The sequence below is a fragment of the Lepidochelys olivacea genome (assembly GCF_965140295.1).
Source record: "Lepidochelys olivacea isolate rLepOli2 genome assembly, chromosome: 16".
In the NCBI taxonomy this organism is placed as follows: Eukaryota; Metazoa; Chordata; order Testudines; family Cheloniidae; genus Lepidochelys; species Lepidochelys olivacea.
This window is the reverse complement of record NC_140426.1, coordinates 4,837,122-4,859,152: the sequence shown is the minus strand read 5'-3', so window position 1 is coordinate 4,859,152 and position 22,031 is coordinate 4,837,122. Positions and strand designations below refer to the sequence as shown.

The following is a 22,031-nucleotide window of genomic DNA, read 5'->3' as shown; positions in this document are numbered from 1 at the left end:
ACCATCCAAAGCACAAAGCCACATGGTGGAGCCAAAGAAAGCTAAGCTATGTGGTTTGAACAGCTTCTCTTGGACTGATTGCAAATGCAGTGGGAGGGGATTGACTGGTCGAAGCTGTGTATGTCTGCGTGGGTGACTGAGAGGCAGAAAGCCAGCAGACAGCAAGAGAAACAGTCATGAGAGTGGCCACGGGAGGGAGCAGAGAGACAGAGCTCCTGGGGGCACAGTGCTGCTGGAGAGGCAGGCTTGGAAATTGTGAGCAAGGAAACTGCCTGCTGCTGTTTGTTTCTACTGTGTTTGGAGAAACCGGACTTTGTGTGCATTCTTTGTAAATAAACAGGACTGCACCAGAGAAATATCTGACTTGTGGCATCAAGTTTGCCTCCTAATGGAAATAACCTGAATATTGGCTAACCACATGAGCCAAAAGAGTTAGTGCTGGGAAGCAGTGGCATCTAGTGGACAGAGCACTAGATGGTGACTTGAATTCTATTCTTGGCTGTGCCACTGGCCTGCTGGGTAACCTTGGGCAAGTTGCTTCCCCTTTCTGTGCCTCAGTCCCCCATCTGTAAAAGGGGGCCAATGATACCCATGTCCTTTGTGAAGTGCTATGAGAGCAGCGGATGAAAAGTGCTAGATAAGACCTAGGTATTATATTATAATTACCACCAGTGTGGGCTGCATTCGACTAGGCTTGCACATGGAGAGTTCTCTTGGTTTAAAGTCTCTGCATAGCTGTGACAGGAGGCGGAGGGATGCAAAGCTATTTGCAGACACAAGATTCACTCCAGGTGAATGGTTTCCAGCACACAGAGCCTTATGAACCTAGTGCAGGCTCAGAGACCCCATCTCTGATCCCTGGCTGGTGATGGTGTGCCAGTACTCCACAGCCTTGGACTCCAGACATGGGCACGTTGCTGTAAATGTCCAATACACTCACGATTGGCCTGCCGGTGATTCACCATGGTGGGACCAGTGCCTGTCTTGCTTCCTAGAAGTGGTGACCCAGACAGGTCCCTATTATTAATTAATTAATAATAATAATAATAATAATAAATTCCCTGGCCCTCCAGGATGGATTCTGAGCAGGTGGCCAAGAAGGAGGCTTTGTGACAGCCCAACACCTCTCACAGCCGCACCTTCCCCAGCTCATGCTCCCAAGGCCTTGGATGCCCTTGACTGGCATGGAGCAGTATGACCTCACCCCCACCCCACAGCACCCTGCCCTCAGGGTGCTGTTGCCCAAGTCCCAATGCACACAGCAGCACGTAGCTTCTGCTTCCTAGGAGATGTCCTTGGACTCTAGACTAGGCTTAGCCTGGTGCAATCAAGTCATAAACAAAGGGTTTGATTCTGCTCTCACCTGTGCTGGTGTAAGTCAGGGGGCCCTGCAACGTCAACAGGATACTGCTGCTGCGGAGCTGCGTGCGGGAGAGCAGAATCCAGCCTGCGAGGGCAGGGGCATTCCTGAGCTATCAGAGGGGACACTGGCCTTCATGAGCCTGGAAACGTTGGTTGGGCAACAACCACACCCCACCCCCAAGTGGGAGCACATGCTCACGGAAAGGGCAAGTCTCCTGGCTTTGCCCTCCTCACTTGATGAGCAATTATCCCCCTGCCACTGTTCATTACCCTCCCTAGCTGACGAGAAGCCTGTAACTGCTGCAGAGCTCTATGGTCTATACACACCACAGCAGAGGCTATCTGAATGTTATTTTCCCAGGATTAAAAACCAGCATATAAACATTTCTCATGAGTAGCAGTTAGCACTGACTGATTGGCTTGACATACTGCAGAGGGATTTGTCTTATTTATGCTGTTTGTTTATCCTGCTCTCAGCAAGGTTAAGACCCTGAATAGTCCCTACAGACACACGTGTAATGGTAAAGTCGATGTTTTGTTCACATATCTAAAGGTCTTTGGTTGGAGATAAGGCAGAAGTGTGCTTGTAACAGGATGTGTATGCCATGAGTGGCTGCGCATTGGAATGGGAGTTTGCTGTGGAGTCAGTGAGTGCGTGTGGATATCTGATGCATGGTAGGGAAGACACACAAGCTTAGGTCAGGATGGATGTTCATATGACCTTATCTGGTGATCTCATTGAGTGTGATGGATTGCGTTAACTGGGAATGCACTTAGCTTTAAGCTGCCAATGTGTCTTGTGTAGGAATTTTTGAAATGGCATGAGATGTATCAGCCCAGATTTTAACCAACCACTGTTGGCAGGATGCTTTTGTCAGGCCTTTATCAATGCTTTAAAAGGGAAACTGCCAGGTTAAAATTCTTGTTATTCTTATTTTGAAAAGCAAAACAGGAGCCCCGCTGAGATGATTCAAAGGGAAGCATTTTAAAATCTAACTCACTTGTCACTTTTTACACTGTTGGTTACCCTGTATTCCACTCAGCTCCAGTGATGAACTGAATCAGTTCATTTGATATCTAGTTAATTTCAACTTTCAGTTTCCATGCACAAGCCCAGGGCTGAAGAAGTTGCAAGGGGGAGAGTTGAGTTCTCTTTTCAAATAGTTTCTATAGGAGTTTAAATCATTAGACCATTTGTATTGTGAAGGGGTTATTTTTTTACAACACCCCACTGGGCAGGTCAAATCTGACCTGATAGTGCCTCTGGTGGGGAAATTTCTGGTGATGGTTAGTGGGGCTAAGGAATTTGGACCCTAATGTGTCTTGCCTGAAATTCATTGCAGTGCAGCAGCACCAGTAGAAATTCTAGGCACAACTTACAGGGACAAGACTTAGGCCCCACTTAAGTTCGTCCCACTTTGGCCCTTTGGGTTGAAACAGGACTTAATTAATAGATTCCAAGGCCAGAAGGGACCATCATCTTGTCTGATTTCCTGTCCAACAACGGCCAAAGAACTGCCCCAAAATAATTTTTGGAGAAGATCTTTTAGAAAAACCTCCAATCTTGATTTCAAAACTGTCAGTGATGGAAAATCCACCATCTTGGTAAATTGCTCCAGTAGTTAATTTCTTTCACCTTTAAGAATTTATGCCTTATTTCCTGTTTGAATTTGTCTAGTTTCAGCTTTCAGCCATTGGATCATGTTAGACCTTTCTCTGCTAGATTGAAGAGCCCATTATTAAATATTTGTTGCCCATGTAACAAATTACAGACTGCGATCAAGTCACCTCTTAACCTTCTCTTTGTTAAACGAAATAGAGTGAGCTCTTTATAACTAGAAGGCAGGTTTTCTAATCCTTTAATCAATATTGTGCCTCTTCTCTGAATCCTCTTCAATTTATCAACATCCTTCTTGAATTGTGGACTCCAGACTTGGACACAGTGCCACAGCAGTCACACCAGTGCTGAATGCAGAGGTAAAACAACCTCTCTGCTCCTACTCAAGGTTATGTCTCCCAGCCTAACATTCGCTTTTTTGGCCACAGTGTCAGACTGGAAGCTCGTGTTCAGCTGATTCTCCATCACAACCACCAAATCTTTTTTCGAGTCCCTGCTTCCCAGGGCAGTGTCCCTCATTCTCGAACTGTGGCCTGCACTCTTTGCTCCTCCATGTCTACATTTACACTTAGCCATATTAAAACGCATATTGTTTGATTGCGCTCAGTTTACCAAGCAATCGAGATCGCTCCGAATCAGTGACCTGCTGGCTCTTCATTATTTACCACTCCCGCAATTTGTGTGTCATCTACACACTTAATCGTGATGGTTTTATGTTTTCTTATAAGTCATTGATAAAGATGTTGAAGAGTGTAGGTCCAAGAATCATAGAATCATAGAATATCAGGGTTGGAAGGGACCCCAGAAGGTCATCTAGTCCAACCCCCTGCTCAAAGCAGGACCAATTCCCAGTTAAATCATCCCAGCCAGGGCTTTGTCAAGCCTGACCTTAAAAACCTCTAAGGAAGGAGATTCTACCACCTCCCTAGGTAACGCATTCCAGTGTTTCACCACCCTCTTAGTTAAAAAGTTTTTCCTAATATCCAATCTAAATCTCCCCCACTGCAACTTGAATAGATCCCCACAGGACCCCACTGGAAACACACCTGCTCAATGACGATTTCCCCTTTACAGTTATATTTTGAAACCTATCAGTTAGCCAATTTTTAATCAATTTAATTCATTTTATATCATTCTAATTTTTTAGTAAAAATATTGTGCTGTACCTAACTCTTGTGCTTTGCCTCAGAACTCCCTGTAGTCAATTATTAAAAAAAACATAAACGTTCTCACTTCTTCCCCTTCAGTGTAGGCCACGTGTTCCTGTGTTTTGCACGGAGATCACTGCCTCTGAATTCCAAGGTGACCTCTAAAACTCCTGCCAGGACATGTACAAACCTGCAACATCCAGGAATAATCTGTGCCCAGGGCAAGACAGAGGGAGTCTTGATGAAATGTTAAGCAGCAATATCCTGCCTCAGAGCCACGAAGCAGAGGCCTGTATCACAGGGCAGTACGTGCAGCACATCCACTGCTCTCTACCTGACCATTCAAAATCAGTGCTGGTGCCCCCGTGGCTAGTTCTGGCCTCATTTTACGGGGGAGGCCACCATGGCCGTTTGCAGGTCCCCAGCTTTGCTTGGCCAGTTGCGGTTTGTTTGAAATTGCTGCGTCTGGCTTAGGAACAAGCGCAGTGAAAGGAGGTAGGCACTCTGGCCCAAATCTATAAAGGGACTTAGGCCTTGCCATGCTGAGCATCACGCCACCAACTCTTAGGTGCCTAGAAAAATCACAGGCACCCCACGGCGATCTCCACAGTCTGACTTAAGCAGCCAGGCTCTATACACTGAATGTGGGAGGCAGGTGCCTTAAGTGGGATCCACAAAGCCAGCAAGTGAGGTGCAAAGGCTCCTAAACTAGCCAATGACAGGAGAGCATCCTAAGTCCTCCTCCCGCTCCCCCTCCCCCCCGAACCAGAGGCCTAAGTCTGCTTAGCGATCAGCACAAGTCAGGGGGCTTTTGAGCCGCAGACATTTTTTGCAGGAATGAGACAGGCGCTGGCCTCGCCCACACCACAAAAATGGCCATGGCAGAGGAGGGGGTGCCAGGTGGTAACTTCTAACCCAGTTCTAGCACACTCAGCAGGGCTGTGGGAGACCCAGGTTCAATTCCCCCCTCTGCCTGTGCGGAGAAAGGATTTGAAGAGGAACTGCTCAGAAACATGCTCTCCTAGTACAGACACCCGTGGGGAAAAAATGCCCCCCATCAGCTCCCTCGCACCTCCCGCCCACCAGCAGGCCCCGGGGATCGCCCCCTCCCACCTGCCGCAGCCGGCTGTTTCACAGGGTGCAGGCTGGAGGCTCTGGGGAGGGGGGAAGAGCGAGGATGTGGCCCACTTGATGGAGGGGTGGAGCCTTGGGGGAAGGGGTGCGGTGGGGGACGGCCCGTGGCAGGGCTGGCGGTGGAATGCCCTCCGGCACTTTGGAAAGTGACCACTGAGCTATGGGGGAGGGGCGCCCTGGGTTTCACCTCTCGTTCCACGGCGGACAGAGAAGGACAGTGAGCCCAGTGAGGGGGGCACGCCCACGAAGTGGGAGACCTGTGCCTGGGCCCCTCTTCCCATCCATCAGCAGTGAGGCTCAGATTTTGTCCTGGGTATTTTTAGTAGAAGTCATCGACAGGTGACGGGCAAAACAGAAAAATTCACAGAAGCTGTGACCTGTCGGTGACTTCTACTAAAAATATCCAGGACAAAATGGGGATCTGGGGATCCCCACATTGCCTGAAGGGAGCCACCTGCAGCAGCTGGGGGCTGCGGTGTACCCCTGCGGCCTGTAGCTCCAGGGGTGCTCTGCTGCCCCTGGGGGCCAGGAGCTGTGGGGTGCCCCCACCATCAGCAGCTCCCGGGGCCCGCGGTGGCAGCGAGCTCAGGGGTTCCCCCGCCGTCGCCTGTGAGCTTGCCAGGAGCTCGGGGGTTGCCCCTCCGCCCCTCCTCCCTGGACACTGGGAGCTCAAGGGTTCCCCTGCCACAGCCAAGCTTGAGGGGTTCCCCCGCCACCGGCGGTGGCTGGGAGCTGTGGGGCACCCCACTGCGGGCAGCGGCGTACCCTGCAGCTCCCCACCGCTGAAGTCACGGAGGTCACTGGAAGTCACGGATTCCATGACTTCCATGACTAAATCGTAGCCGTAATCATCAGTTATTCCCAGTGGAACAGCAGACTGACCGAGCCCATGTCAGAGTAACCCCAGCACTCTGCTGAGAGGTGGGAGACCCCTATTCATACCCTCTGCCCCCATCAGGCAGACTGGGGAATTGAACTGGGGTCTCCCACACCTCCTCCGAGTGCTCAAACCTCTGGGCTAGAAGTTATAAGGGCAGCAGAAGCTCCTCAACCAGATTTTGAACTGGATCCAAGCCAGCAGGAGCCAACCTCTGAGCATGCCTTCTGGGTCAGGCTCTACCCATGCCTCAGGCGGACAGACACCTGTCTTCCTTGCTGTGTGAATTGCTCTGGGACGTAGGTGGCAGGTGGACGGACGCCTGGAGGGAAGCAGCAGTGCACAGGCCTAGAGACAGAGTTGGGGTATGTGGGGAACTCCAAACCTGAAACAGAGGCACCGAGCAAACTGAGATGCTTGTAGAGTGTACTGGGGCTCATGTAGGGGCCCATAGGCAGGCTGCAGATGCAGCTCCACAGTCCCCAAATTCCTGGGGTGGCCTTATCAGGCAATCTGGGGCTCTGGAGGCCAAGTTACAGTCCGTCTTTTTACATGTTCCTCCAGTCAGACAAGGGGCAGAGTGTCGGGTAGGGGGATGTGACGCTTTGTACCTGAGGGGAACACCCAGCATCCCCACGTTCATCCTTGTAAAATCACTGTGTGGTATCCAATGCAAAGTTTGTCCTGTTGGGTGTTTTCGGAAGGCTCATGATGAATCATAGAATATCAGAGTTGGAAGGGACCTCTGGAGGTCATCTAGTCCAACCCCCTGCCCAGAGCAAGACTAATCCCCAACTAAACCATCCCAGCCAGGGCTTTGTCAAGCCTGACATTGGCCATTATCTTTGAAAACTCATGGCGATCGGGGGAAGTCCGATCTATTCAAGCCTAAGTTAATTGTCTCCAATTTGCAAATGAATTCCAATTCAACAGTTTCTCGCTGGAGTCTGGATTTGAAGTTTTTTTGTTGTAATATTTCATGTTGTAAAACTTTCATGTCTATAATCGCATGACCAGAGAGATTGAAGTGTTCTCCGACTGGTTTATGAGTGTTATAATTCTTGACATCTGATTTGTGTCCATTTATTCTTTTACATAGAGACTGTCCAGTTTGACCAATATACATGGCAGAGGGGCATTGCTGGCACATGATGGCATATATCACAGTGGTGGATGTGCAGGTGAACGAGCCTCTGATAGTGTGGCTGATGTTATTAGGCCCTGTGATGGTGTCCCCTGAATAGATATGTGGGCACAGTTGACAACGGGCTTTGTTGCAAGGATAGGTTCCTGGGTTAGTGGTTCTGTTGTGTGGTATGTGGTTGCTGGTGAGTATTTGCTTCAGGTTGGGGGGCTGTCTGTAGGCAAGGACTGGCCGGTCTCCCAAGATTTGTGAGAGTGTTGGGTCATCCTTCAGGATAGGTTGTAGATCCTTAATAATGCATTGGAGGGGTTTTAGTTGGGGGCTGAAGGTGACGGCTAGCGGCGTTCTGTTATTTTCTTTGTTAGGCCTGTCCTGTAGTAGGTGACTTCTGGGAACTCTTCTGACTCTATCAATCTGTTTCTTCAACCTGGATTTGTGCTGGAAATGGCCCAACTTGATTAACATACACATTGTAAGGAGAGTGATCACTTTAGATAAACTATTACCAGCAGGAGAGTGGGGTGGGCAGAGGTATTTTTTCATGTTTTGTGTGTATAAAAAGATCTTCTACACTTTCCACAGTATGCATCCGATGAAGAGAGCTGTAGCTCACGAAAGCTTATGCTCAAATAAATTGGTTAGTCTCTAAGGTGCCACAAGTCCTCCTGTTCTTTTTGCAAATACAGACTAACACGGCTGCTACTCTGAAACTTGTCAGTTGTGATTTTAAGTGAGTCTTAAGTGCAGTGGCTAAGAACAGTCAGGAGGTGGTCACAGTTTTGTTATTTTCAGTTTGTTTATTTTGGGAAAGGGAAATAGGAACAGAAAAACAGGAAAATGAGTAAAAGCAGTGAAGCGATTGCGAAGTTGGAGCTTTTTAGGCTGCAGTCTGCAGAAAAGGGGAGGGTGCACCAGAGATTATTGCAACTGAAAGAACTGGAGATAAAAGAAAAAGAGAGAGAGAGACAGCGAAAACACCAACTGGACCTGTTAGAGAAGCAGAACCAGAACCCCTGACCCCAACGACTCCATCAGTCCAAAAATCCACAAGTGGGAACACTTATATTCTGCATAAAGTGAGGATGATGATATTGTTGGATATCTGACTACCTTCAACAGGCTGTGGGTAATACATGAAATCCCTGCTGATAGAGAGTTCCTACCCTGATTGCAAAATTAACTGGTAAAGCCGAAATGTATTCAATGGAATGCCTACTGAAGATGCTTTAGACTATTGTAAATTAAACTATTTAGACTATTGTAAATTTAAAGATACTGTTTAATTTTCACCATAAACATTCAGGGAGAAGTCCTGGCTCCACTGAGATCAATGGTAACCCCCCTGGTTTTACTGGGGCCAGGATTTCCACCACAGGCTTTGCTGCCCCTTCATCAGATGCAGCTCAAGACTACAGCGCTGAGACAATTAATGGATGCAAAGGGCATGGAGGCTGGTGAATTCCTCTTGCTCTAGACTCATCCCCCTCCTGCCAGAAGCTTCCCAGCAGAATGAACTTGTATCTTCCATGAAGCTCCAGACACAAGGAAACACAATGGAGCCCAGGCAAATCCAGAGCAGTGGCCAGTGCAGGGTCTCTGCTCCCACAAGCCCAGCCAATGACCTGAGCTTCTCAGTCCCAGGAAAAGGGAGTGATGTCTGCTGCTGTCGGAGTAAGCCAGGTCAGTAGCCTTCGTTAGCCCAGGTGACCACGTAGTCTGGATACTTCTCTTTCAGTATCTTTGTGGACACAGAATGTTTTGCTTGACCAAAGCCCTGGAAGAGGAAAAAGGCAGCACTGTGAACTGTGAAGGGCTCAGGAAGAGTCCTGGGGACAGAGCCCTGAGCAATAAGAAAATCCGAGAGGATAATCTGGGGATGGAAGAGGCCCCCAGTGCCTTGCCTAAAACTCCCAAATGACCGCCATCTACACCTGGCAACAATCCACACTGAACGCACTGCAGCTTGGCACCTGGTGCCCAGAAGTGGAGCATCAGGGCAGTCCTGTCCTAACCCTGTCCCTGCTCCTAGAGGAGATTAGGATTGGGAAGATTCTGGAGAGTGACGGCATCCTTGGGCCACACAAGGTACCTCTCTCTTACTGGCTTTACCTGGGGCAGGTCTGGGGATCTAGAGTGTTTCTGGCAGAGGCAGTGAAGGGAGACAGTGAAGAATAAGTCGAAGGAGAGAGATTAAACTATTTTCCAGAGCTGGGTGGAATGCATACAGTTCTCTCTGCTCCAAGAGCAAACAGCGCCATGTGGTCACTGTTAGCCCTTTGAGCTGCCCCTTGGCAACACCTGCTGCTCTGTGCCCAGTGTGACAAGCAGCAGTGCATGAATTTATTCCAATTCGGCTTCCTTCTTTGCCCATTTGGCTTTTACTCTCAAAATGGAAGCAGCCACAAGCACAAGCCTTAATTAGGTGGGTACAGTTAAAGGAGCACAATCCCCCCGGAGGAACATGGTCACACCAGCATAGATGTACTTGTACTGGGATAGCTATTCCCATAGGGAAAGTGAATAAGCTATACAAATATAAGGCACCTTTATACAGACATTTCTGCATTCATATCAGGGGATTGTACTGCTTTAACTATACTAATGTAGTTAAAGCAATAAAGGATGTACAAGCATAACTAGATCAGTAGAAAAGTTACACCCCTACCTGACAGTTATACTTGTACAAAACTGTGTTTAGACAAGAGGTTAACAGGCAGCAGGTTTTTTTAAAAAAAAAAACATAAGGAAGCACTTCTTCACACAAGGCACAGTCAACCTGTGGAACTCCTTGCCATGGGCTGTGTGTAGTGAAGGCCAAAAGAATAAGTGGGTTCCCAAAAGGAGATAAGTTCATGGAGGATCGATCCAACAATAGCTGTTGTCCATGATCGTCAGGGATGCAACCCTACACTTTGGATGTTTTTTGGTCTTACAGGCCCACTCTTCAGGAAGGGCTATTGGTTACCAGCCTAACTAATAAGTCAATACCTTTCCTTTAAAGCTTTGCTACCTTATACACATTAGACAGTGGTAAGATGCCAGCTTCCATGTCAAAACTGAACAGACTGTGAGTGGGGGGTTCCAGGCTGGTGCTGTTGCTCAGACAGCAAAGATACCAGCATAGGTGAAAAGAATCCTCTCCACCCACTCCCCTCAAGACTGGTTACAAGTGTCTCAATCAAACCAAGAGCACCCTCCCATGGCTCCTTGTTTACCACAGAATATCCATAAACGTGGATCTTCTTCTCCTTGCTCTGATGGGAGATCCTGCCCCCGCCCAAGCACTCGCAGTCGTAGCCTTGCTTCTCGATTTCTGCTGCAGTCTTGTCATAAATATCAGCTAGGGTGGGAGACAAGAATGTAGAATGAATGTAAACAAAAGTCTATTAAAGTTCCTTCCCTGGGGATATTCTTGGTTCATGTATGATATATGGAACATTTAATTCATACATGTGCTACCTACCCCACACATACAATTGCAGGGTAAAGACATGCTCCAACCTTACCCACAGTTAAAGGGATACAGGATTGGTAGGAACCACAACCTGATGGCTCACCACTATGGGCCCCATTTCACAGTTCTCATCTCCAGACCCAGTTCCTATGGATCCAGATCTGAACAGATTGTTCCTAGGATTTACAACAGCAGGAGTGGGTGGGTGAGATTCTGTGGCCTGCCTGACTAGATGATCAAAATGGTCCCTTCTGACCTTAGTATCTATGAGTCTATGAAAGAATCCCAGCCCACCCCACTCACGATGGGCTTTCTGCTCCGTTATCAACAGCACCATTTGCATCTATTTGTATTCAGCTGCACGGTGATGGCGGAACCCAGGAGTCCTGGTAACCGCGCTGCGCGGAGCCAGCCCCGACCCGCACCTGCCCCCGCAGGGGCCCCAGCGCTGGGGGCGGGGCAGCTACCCCCGGGGAACAGCCCGGTACGCGGCCCAGGCGTAACCCAGCCCCCAGCCGGCCCCGCCCCGCCCCGCCCCGCCCCTCACCGTGGTACTCGGCCCAGGCGTGGCCCCGCACGAGATCCCTGGCGGGCCCCTGGCCCCCCGCCGGCCGCACGCGGATCAGCACGTATTTGAAGACGCCGTCGGGGTCGATGTCGACGCTCGGGATGCGGCTCAACCCCTCCGCCGCCATCTTGCCGGCCCGGCACCGAGCCCGCGGCGTAGCACTGCTTCCGCCCAATGGCAAAACGGGGCGGGGACTGCACAGCGCCGCGGCCAATCGCGTTGCAGAGCCGTGAAGCTCTCGCCCAATTAGAGCAAAGCGCTCTTAAAGGGGACGCGAACAAAGTCTAATCCTTAAAGGTGAGAGCGGAGGGGTGTGATTTCGCCGGCAGAAAATGCCGGTGGCTGGGCCGATTGGAAGGGGCGGGGCTGGCCCGGCCCGGCCCGGGAGGGGGCTGGGAGGGGGCGGGGCCTGCTGGGCGCGGGGGGGGGGGCGGGGCTGCAGGCGTTGTACAAACACCCACAGACAGCGCGAGGCCCTGAGGCCCCCCCGGCACCCCGACACCCCCCCGACACCCCTCTTCCCGCGCCCCCTGACAGCCCCCCCACTCCGCCTGACAGCCCATGCCCCCCCGGCACCCCATGCCCCCCCTGACACCCCTCTTCTCGCGCCCCCCGACACCCCGTGTCCCCCGACACACCTCTCTCACGCCCCCCCGGCACCCCTCTTCCCGTGCCCCCCCGACACCCCGCCTGGCACCCGCACGCCCTCTGACACCCCTCTCCCTGCTCCATGCTCCCTGTGCCCCCCTGGCACCCCATGCCCCCCCTGGCACCCCTCTCCCCGTGCCCCCCCAACGCCCCTCTCCCAGCTCCCTGCACCCTGCCTAACACCCCGTGCCCCCCCGTCACCCTTCTCCTCGCTCCCTGCTTCCCGTGCCCCCCTCATACCCCGCTCCCTGCTCCCCCCTGACACCCCTCTCCCCATGCCCCCCGACACCCCACGTGACACCCCATGCCCCCCCTGGCACCCCTCTCCCCGTGCCCCCCCAACGCCCCTCTCCCAGCTCCCTGCACTCTGCCTAACACCCCGTGCCCCCCCGTCACCCTTCTCCTCGCTCCCTGCTTCCCGTGCCCCCCCTCATACCCCGCTCCCTGCTCCCCCCTGACACCCCTCTCCCCATGCCCCCCGACACCCCACGTGACACCCCATGCCCCCCTGGCACCCCGGTCCCACCCTGACACCCCTCTTCTCATGCCCCCCTGACACCCCGCGCCCCCCTGACATCCCTCTCATCACGCCCCTCCAACACCCCATGTCCCCCGACGCACATCTCTCATGACCCCCCGACACCCCTCTCCTTGGGCCCCCTCATGCCAGTGTCATGCTTCTTTATGTTTTTGCATTGATAACTTGGACCCATAAAGCAAATGCATCCGGTGTAACACAGCCTGCTTCTGGCTGGGGCCCGCTGCTGTCGTTCAAAGAATTAACAGCAATCACAGGATGAGAATGAGGGAGCAGCGGGTGGGTGCGTCAGGCTCCCGGATTAGCTGGGTATAGCTCTTATCGAGGATAAAGGAGTTGGAGGCGCAAGTGGTGTTCTCGTTCGTCCTCCCCGTGGAAGGAAAAGGCCTGGGTAGAGACCGTCGAATCGTGGAAGTCAACGAATGGCTACGCAGGTGGTGTCGGAGAGAAGGCTTTGGATTCTTTGACCATGGGATGGTGTTCCAAGAAGGAGGAGTGCTAGACAGAGACAGGCTCCACCTAACGAAGAGAGGGAAGAGCATCTTCGCAAGCAGACTGGCTAACCTAGTGAGGAGGGCTTTAAACTAGGTTCACCGGGGGAAGGAGACCAAAGCCCTGAGGTAAGTGGGGATGTGGGATACCAGGAGGAAGCACGAGCAGGAGAGCTCGAGAGGGGAAGGCTCCTGCTTCATACTAAGAAAGCAGGACAAACAGCAAGTCATCTCAAGTGCCTATACACAAATGCAAGAAGCCTGGGAAACAAGCAGGGAGAACTGGAAGTCCTGGCACAGTCAAGGAATTATGATGTGATTAGATTCATAGATTCATAGATACTAAGGTCAGAAGGGACCATTATGATCATCTAGTCTGACCTCCTGCACAACGCAGGCCACAGAATTTCACCCACCCACTCCTGCGAAAAACCTCTTACCTATGTCTGAGCTATAGAAGTCCTCAAATCGTGGTTTAAAGACTTCAAGGAGCAGAGAATCCTCCAGCAAGTGACACGTGCCCCATGCTACAGAGGAAGGCGAAAAACCTCCAGGGCCTCTTCCAATCTGCCCTGGAGGAAAATTCCTTCCCGACCCCAAACATGGCAATCAGCTAAACCCTGAGCATATGGGCAAGATTCACTAGCCACATACTACAGAAAATTCTTTCCTGGGTAACTCAGATCCCACCCCATCTAATATCCCATCACAGGCCATTGGGCCTATTTACCATGAATATTTAATTACCAAAACCATGTTAACCCATCATACCATCTCCTCCATAAACTTATTGAGTTTAATCTTAAAGACAGATAGATCTTTTGCCCCCACTGCTTCCCTTGGAAGGCTATTCCAAAACTTCACTCCTCTGATGGTTAGAAACCTTCGTCTAATTTCAAGTCTAAACTTCCTGGTGGCTAGTTTATATCCATTTGTTCTTGTGTCCACATTGATACTGAGCTTAAATAATTCCTCTCCCTCTCCGATATTTATCCCTCTGATATATTTATAGAGAGCAATCATATCTCCCCTCAACCTTCTTTTAGTTAGGCTAAACAAGCCAAGCTCCTTGAGTCTCCTTTCATAAGACAAGTTTTCCATTCCTCAGATCATCCTAGTAGCCCTTCTCTGTACCTGTTCCAGTTTGAATTCATCCTTCTTAAACATGGGAGACCAGAACTGCACACAGTATTCCAGGTGAGGTCTCACCAGTGCCTTGTATAACGGTACTAAAACCTCCTTATCCCTACTGGAAATACCTCGCCTGATGCATCCCAAGACTGCATTAGCTTTGTTCACGGCCATATCACATTGGCAGCTCATAGTCATCCTATGATCAACCAATACTCCAAGGTCCTTCTCCTCCTCCGTTACTTCTAATTGATGCGTCCCCAGCTTATAACTAAAATTCTTGTTATTAATCCCTAAATGCATGACCTTACACTTCTCACTATTAAATTTCATCTTATTACTATTACTCCAGTTTACAAGGTCATCCAGATCCTCCTGTAGGATATCCCTGTCCTTCTCTAAATTGGCAATACCTCCCAGCTTTGTATCATCCGCCGACTTTATTAGCATACTCCCACTTTTTGTGTCGAGATCAGTAATAAAAAGATTAAATAAGATTGGTCCCAAAACCAATCCTTGAGGAACTCCACTGGTAACCTCCCTCCAGCCTGACAGTTCACCTTTCAGTAGGACCCGTTGCAGTCTCCTCTTTAACCAATTCCTTATCCATCTTTCAATTTTCATATTGATCCCTATCTTTTCCAATTTAACTAATAATTCCCCATGTGGCACGGTATCAAACGCCTTACTGAAATAACTGGGATAACTCACATGACTGTCATGGATGGATATAAACTGTTCAGGAAGTCAGGCAGGGCAGAAAAGGTGAGGGATTGTATGTAAGGGAGCAGTATGACTGCTCAGAGCTCCGGTATGAAACTGCAGAAAAACCTGAGAGTCTCTGGATTAAGTTTAGCAGTGTGAGCAACAAGGTTGATGTCGTGGTGGGAGTCTGCTATAGACCACCGGACCAGGGGGATGAGGTGGACAAGGCTTTCTTCTGGCAACTAATGGAAGTTACTAGATCGCAGGCCCTGGTTCTCATGGGAGACTTCAATCACCCTGATATCTGCTGGGAGAGCAATACAGCGGTGCACAGACAATCCAGGAAGTTTTTGGAAAGTGTAGGGGACAATTTCCTGGTGCTAGTGCTGGAGGAACCAACTAGGGGCAGAGCTCTTCTTGACCTGCTGCTCACAAACGGGGAAGAATTAGTAGGGGAAGCAAAAGTGGATGGGAACCTGGGAGGCAGTGACCATGAGATGGTCGAGTTCAGGATCCTGACACAAGGAAGAAAGTAGAGCAGCAGAATACGGACCCTGGACTTCAGAAAAACAGACTTTGACTCCCTCAGGGAACCGATGGGCAGGATCCCCTGGGAGAATAACATGGGGGGGGAAAGGAGTCCAGGAGAGCTGGCTGTATTTTAAAGAATCCTTATTGAGTTTACAGGGACAAACCATCCCGATGTGTAGAAAGAATAGTAAATGTGGCAGGCGACCAGCTTGGCTTAACAGTGAAATCCTTGCTGATCTTAAACACACAAAAAAAAAGAAGCTTACAAGAAGTGGAAGATTGGAGAAATGACCAGGGAAGAGTATAAAAATATTGCTCGGGCATGCAGGAGTGAAATCAGGAAGGCCAAATCACACCTGGAGTTGCAGCTAGCAAGAGATGTTAAGAGTAACGAGAAGGGTTTTTACAGGTATGTTAGTAACAAGAAGAAAGTCAAGGAAAGTGTGGGCCCCTTACTGAATGATGGAGGCAACCTAGTGACAGAGGATGTGGAAAAAGCTAATGTACTCAATGCTTTTTTTGCCTCTGTCTTCACGAACAAGGTCAGCTCCCAGACTACTGCACTGGGCAGCACAGCATGGGGAGCAGGTGACTAGCCCTCTGTGGAGACTATTCGGGACTATTTAGAAAAGCTGGACGAGCACAAGTCCATGGGGCTGGATGCACTGCATTGGAGAGTGCTAAAGGAGTTGGTGGATGTGATTGCAGAGCCATTGGCCATTCTCTTTGAAAACTCCTGGCGATCGGGGGAGGTCCCGGACGACTGGAAAAAGGCTAATGTAGTGCCCATCTATAAAAAAGGGAAGAAGGAGGATCCTGGGAACTACAGGCCAGTCAGCCTCACCTCAGTCCCTGGAAAAATCATGGAGTGGGTCCTCAAGGAATCAATTCTGAAGCACTTAGAGGAGAGGAAAGTGATCAGGAACAGTCAACATGGATTCACCGAGGGCAAGGCATGCCTGACTAATCTAATTGCCTTCTATAATGAAAGAACTGGCTCTGTGGAGGAGGGAAAGCAGTGGATGTGTTATTCCTTGACTTTAGCAAAGCTTTTGATATGGTCTCCCACAGTATTCTTGCCAGCAAGTTAAAGAAGTATGGGCTAAGAGAAAGCTGGCTAGATCGTCGGGCTCATAGAATCATAGAATATCAGGGTTGGAAGGGACCCCAGAAGGTCATCTAGTCCAACCCCCTGCTCGAAGCAGGACCAATTCCCAGTTAAATCATCCCAGCCAGGGCTTTGTCAAGCCTGACCTTAAAAACCTCTAAGGAAGGAGATTCTACCACCTCCCTAGGCTCAACAGGTAGTGATCAATGGCTCCATGTCTAGTTGGCAGTCAGTATCAAGCAGAGTGCCCCAAGGGTTGGTCCTGGGGCTGGTTTTGTTCTATATATTCATTAATGATCTGGAGCAGGGGTCGGCAACCTCTACAAGTGGTGTGTCGAGTCTTCATTTATTCACTTTAATTTAAGGTTTCGTGTGCAAATAATACATTTTAACGTTTTTTAGAAGGTCTCTCTCCATAAGTCTATATATTATGTAACTAAACTATTGTTGTATGTAAACAAGGTTTTCAAAATGTTTTAGAAGCTTCATTTAAAATTAAATTAAAATGCTGATCTTACACCATCAGCCCGCTCAGCCCGCTGCCAGCCTGGGGTTCTGTTCACCTAGGCCAGCAGCTGGCTGAGCAGGGCCTGCAGCCGGGACCCCGGCTGGCAAGGGGCCGGCAGCCAGAACCCCAGACAGGCAGTGGGCTGAGTGGGGCCGGCAGCGGGGACCCCAGACCAGCAGTGGGCTGAGCGGCTCAGCCCGTTGCCACTCAGCCCGCTGCTGGTTTGGGGTTCCGTCTGCCGGCTCTGCTGGCTCCTGCCCTACCTTCTCCCTGGTTCTGGCCCATTTTCTTCCTCTCTCTGCACTGAGCTGAGGGTGGGGGTGCGCTGACAACAGGGCTGGGGGTGAAGGAGCAGGCTGGGGGTTGGGGTGCGGGGTCTGGCCAGGAGCTAGAATGAGGGAGGGGACTCAGGGTTTGGGCAGGAGGTTTGGGTGTGGACAGCTTACCTGGGCAGCTCCCATTTGGTGCGATGGGTGCAGGTGGGAATTTGGGGGGGGTGTGCAGGAGCTCCCGTTTGGTGCTCAGGGTGGGGGTGGGGATGTGGGGGGTGCAAGAGTCAGGGCAGGGGGCTGGGGGGGCTGAGGTTGGGGGGGGTGCCAGAGTCAGGGCTGGGGTTGTGGGGGGGTGCAGGGGTCAGGGCATGGGGTTGGGGTGTGTGGGGGTGCAGGGGTGAGGGCAGAGGGCTGGGTGTCTGTGACGGGGATGCAGGGGTGAGGGCAGAGGGCTGGGGGTGTGTGAGGAGGGTTCAGGGGTCAGGGCAGAGGGCTGGGGGTGTGTGAGGGGGGTGCAGGGGTCAGGGCAGAGGGCTGGGGGTGTGTGAGGAGGGTTCAGGGGTCAGGGCAGAGGGCTGGGGGTGTGTGAGGAGGGTTCAGGGGTCAGGGCAGAGGGCTGGGGGTGTGTGAGGGGGGGTGCAGGGGTCAGGGCAGGAGGCTGGGGTTGTGGGAGGGTGCAGGGGTCAGGGCAGAGGGGTGTGGGGGGTGCAGGGGTCAGGGCAGAGGGCTAGGTGTGTGTGAGGGGGGTGCAGGTTAAGGGCAGAGGGCTGGGGGTGTGTGAGGGGGGTGCAGGGGTCAGGGCAGAGGGCTGGGGGTGTGGGCTGGGATCGTGGGGATGCTCCCAGCCCCCTGCCCTGAGTGGCTCATTGCAGGGGGCTGGAGGAGATATGCTGATTCCACCCCCTTCCCCAAGGTTCCCAGAGCAGAGAGCGTCCTGCGGCTCCGCTTTTCCCTCTCCCACTCCCTAGCAAGGGCCGTCAGGTGATTGGCCGCAGGGAGGGACAGAAGGAGAGGCAGGAACCCTGCACGCGGGGGGGAGGGGGAAGCTTGCCTGCCCTGCAAGGAGAGAGCGGTGGGCAGGGGGCAGAGAAGAGTGGGCAGGGCTGGCCAGGATTTTTAATGGCACATTGCTCCTCTTTGGCACACGTGCCATAGGTTGCCAACCCCTGATCTGGAGGATGGTGTGGATTGCACCCTCAGCAAGTTTGCAGATGACACTAAACTGGGAGGAGAGGTAGATACACTGGAGGGTAGGGGTAGGATACAGAGGGCCCTAGACAAATTAGAGGATTTGGCCAAAAGAAATCTGATGAGGTTCAACAAGGACAAGTGCAGAGTCCTGCACTTAGGATGGAAGAATCCAATGCACCGTTACAGACTAGGGACCGAATGGCTCGGCAGCAGTTCTGCAGAAAAGGACCTAGGGGTTGCAGTGGATGAGAAACTGGATATAAGTTAACAGTGTGCCCTTGTTGCCAAGAAGGCCAATGGCATTTTGGGCTGTATAAGTAGGGGCATTGCCAGCAGATCGAGGGATGTGATCATTCCCCTCTGTTCTACATTGGTGAGGCCTCATCTGGGCCCAGTTTTGGGCCCCACGCTACAAGAAGGATGTGGAAAAATTGGAAAGTGTCCAGCGGAGGGCAACAAAAATTATTAGGGGACTGGAACACATGACTTCTGAGGAGAGGCTGAGGGAACTGGGATTGTTTAGTCTGCGGAAGAGAAGAATGAGGGGGGATTTGATAGCTGCTTTCAACTCCCTGAAAGGGGGTTCCAAAGAGGATGGATCTAGACTGTTGTCAGTGGTACCAGATGACAGAACAAGGAGTAATGGTCTCAAGTTACAGTGGGGGAGGTTTAGGCTGGATATTAGGAAAAACTTTTTCACTGGGAGGGTGGTGAAGCACTGGAATGGGTTACCTAGGGAGGTGGTGGAATCTCCTTCCTTTGAAGTTTTTAAGGTCAAGCTTGACAAAGCCCTGGCTGGGATGATTTAATTGGGGATCGGTCCTGATTTGAACAGAGCGTGGGACTAGATGACCTCCTGAGGTCCCTTCCAGCCCTGATATTCTGTGATTCTCTTGCCATGGTAGGGGTCTCAACACTGACGCACCTCATAGAATATCAGGGTTGGAAGGGACCTCAGGAGGGCATCTAGTCCAACCCCCTGCTCAAAGCAGGACCAATCCCCAATTTTTTTGCCCCAGATCCCTAAATGGCCCCCTCAAGGATTGAACTCACAACCCTGGGTTTAGCAGGTCAATGCTCAAACCACTGAGCTATCCCTCCTCCTTCCCACCTCGCTGTCTCCTGTTTGCTCCCTGTGGCATAGAATGGTTTGGGGTCTTGTGGGCTGTGATACTTTGGTCTAATTTTGGTAGTTGTCAGAGGCATGCACAGGAATTTAAATTTGACCCCTTTTGGGGGGGCATGGAAGCTAACTGCCTCACTTCTGCTCCCCTGGCCCCAGGAGGAGTTTGCTTTCTCCCCTCCCCATGGGTCCCGGCAGGAGATCGATCTTCTCTCCCTCCACCCTGTCCCAGCCCAGCCCTGTCAGGAACTTGATCTTCCCTGCCTTCGCAGCTCTGGTGCTGGAGAAGTTCTGTGCCCCTGCCAATTATTGGGGGTCGGGGCTGTGCCCCTGCTTGCCCCTCCCCCCCGTGCACGCCTTTGATAGTTGGGTTTAGTGGGCAGGTGCTGCGTTGTGTCTGTGGTCTGTGATCTACAGGTGAACCTGGATGAGCTAGTGGCCCCTTTTGGCCTTAAGCAATATGATAATATGGGAGGTCTGGGACAGCCTGGGAGGGCAAAGAGGTGATCTCAGCCTGGCTCCTTCCTGTTCTCCAGAACAGAGGGTCTGCGCCTCTGCTCATCTGGGTAGCACAAACCTATTCACTCACTGAGGATGAACATCTCTCCTCTGCAATGGCCAGCACATGGTTTGTGCATCGCTTAAGCCTTCAGAATAGGACTGATGATGATCCTCCGTACCGGGGCATTTTCTTGACAAGTTTGTTCCCTAGTCCAGGGGTGGCCAACCTGAGCCTGAGAAGGAGCCAGAATTTACCAGTGTACATTGGTACACTAAACCTGGACTAGTCACTGGCATCACCTATAAATGGGTAAGGATGTGGTGCTGTAGTGTACTGGCTTTTGGAGTCTGTATGGGGGATGCTGCCCTCTAGTGGCTGGCTACCACTTCCATCAGCTTTTGAAGTTGCCTCTCACACAAGTAGCAGAGAGTTAGATGTTTGGGGTGGATGGACCAGGGTTCTGATCCCCACTCCCCAGGCATGTGTCGCTTCTGTCTGCAGCACATCACTTTGTCACACTTACAAATGGTCACTCCCCCATTACTCCTCCAGTGTCCCAGAGGTTCTAACAGTTCCTTTTCTTTGGATCTCATTCCATTTAAGTGTTTTTTGGCTCCAGGAGGACTCTGTCTTCATGTTAGCAGGAAAGGTTTCCCCTGCCTCCCCCACAAGATCAGCACCTTCCTCACAAAACTACTGTTGCCCAGTTGAGACAGTAAAGGCAGACAACAGTGCAGTACATTCAAGTTATACTTTATGGATATTCAAAGGAAATAGATCTCTCATAATAAGTTTACCTCAGAAACTTTGCTGTGGAACACCAGCAGGAATGATACAACGAAATGTGAGAAAATACAGACCTAGTTCTGCTCTGCACAAGAGGAGATGTGATCTGACTCTTCAATATGATGCATAACTTAAAAAAGGAAATAAACAGAACATGCATTTATCAAAGAATTCTGTCCCGTTTAGGTAAAACCTTCCAGGGATCCCAGCTGAGAAGATGCAGTTTCAGTCTTTTTATTTATTGTTTGTTAGATTAGGAGGCTGCAGCTATCAGGATCCACCGTTACCTTGAAGCTGTGTAGTTGGAGGAGCTGTTTGGATCTCGGCCATGAAACATGGTTAAAGCATGGACAGGATCCCAGAGAGTGCAAAGGAATGCAAAACCAGGACAAAGATGCTCCCAGTTTCCCCTGCTGCCACAATAGGAGGAAGTCACAGCTCTGCAGGTGAAATGCGGGAGGGAACTTACAATGACTGGGATGGTGGGGAGGAGAAAAGCCTACCTGGCATTATGATGAAAGGCAGGAAGTCCCACTGACTGCAGTGCTGCTGGGGAGGAACTCAGCTTAGCTGGCTGAGAGGCAGGAGTCCCTCACTTTTGCCCCAACTATTCAGCCTTTCCAGAAGAAGAACTTGCATCTACTCAGCTAATGGGCACTATCTAGCTGGTGCAGTGGGGCGGTAGCTATCCACAACAGTGCTGTCTTTGAGGGTGCTGCCTCCCCTTGGTGGCATGAACACCCCCGGCTGACCCAGGCAGCCTGGCATAGGAACTGTTGATTTCCATTCCAGTGCTAGTTAATAACTTCTGGTGTCTTTGACTTGATCCCTTGATGCTGGGCAGGCCCAAAATCACTGCTCGTGGCTCTGGTGCATTCACATTAGTGCATGGTCACCAAGGAAACAAAGTTGTCACCAACAGTCATGCACCAGGAAATTCTAGACTGATGCACTCAGAGTGGAGAAGGGCGTGAACCAAAACCAGGGATCAGTATGCACAGCTGGAAGTCTCTTTATAATGGGCCCCACCTGAGCACCCTGTCATCTGGGGAGGTTTCCATTCAGCTCTGCACATGGAACCTCCATCTTTGAATCAGGGGCTTGGGTTGCCCTGTTAGAGAGATAGGATGTTTGGATCCAAGGATGTAGTTCTGGTCCATCTCTCTAGATGGCAGCAACACTCAGTGGTTAC

General features: G+C 51.1%; 1 protein-coding gene across 1 annotated transcript; it reads right to left on the bottom strand.

Annotated features, from left to right (window-relative positions):
- Positions 1 to 8,541: 8,541 nt before the first annotated feature.
- Positions 8,542 to 11,483, bottom strand: PHPT1 (phosphohistidine phosphatase 1). The gene is made up of 3 exons (XM_084649777.1): positions 11,285 to 11,483; positions 10,499 to 10,623; positions 8,542 to 9,057 (listed from the first exon to the last, which is right to left on the bottom strand). The coding sequence occupies exons 1-3, from the start codon at positions 11,430 to 11,432 to the stop codon at positions 8,965 to 8,967; spliced, it is 366 nt and encodes a 121-aa protein (XP_084505903.1). The 5' UTR covers positions 11,433 to 11,483; the 3' UTR covers positions 8,542 to 8,964.
- Between the last annotated feature and the right edge of the window lie 10,548 nt (positions 11,484 to 22,031).

Excerpts from the sequence above, each read along its gene's own strand:
- PHPT1 (XM_084649777.1), bottom strand. The coding sequence starts at position 11,432 with ATGGCGGCGGAGGGGTTGAGCCGCATCCCGAGCGTCGACATCGACCCC. Across the intron at positions 10,624-11,284 it reads CGCCTGGGCCGAGTACCACG|CTGATATTTATGACAAGACT; the intron begins GTGAGGGGCGGG and ends CTCCCACCCTAG. Across the intron at positions 9,058-10,498 it reads ACGTTTATGGATATTCTGTG|GGCTTTGGTCAAGCAAAACA; the intron begins GTAAACAAGGAG and ends TTCCTCTTCCAG.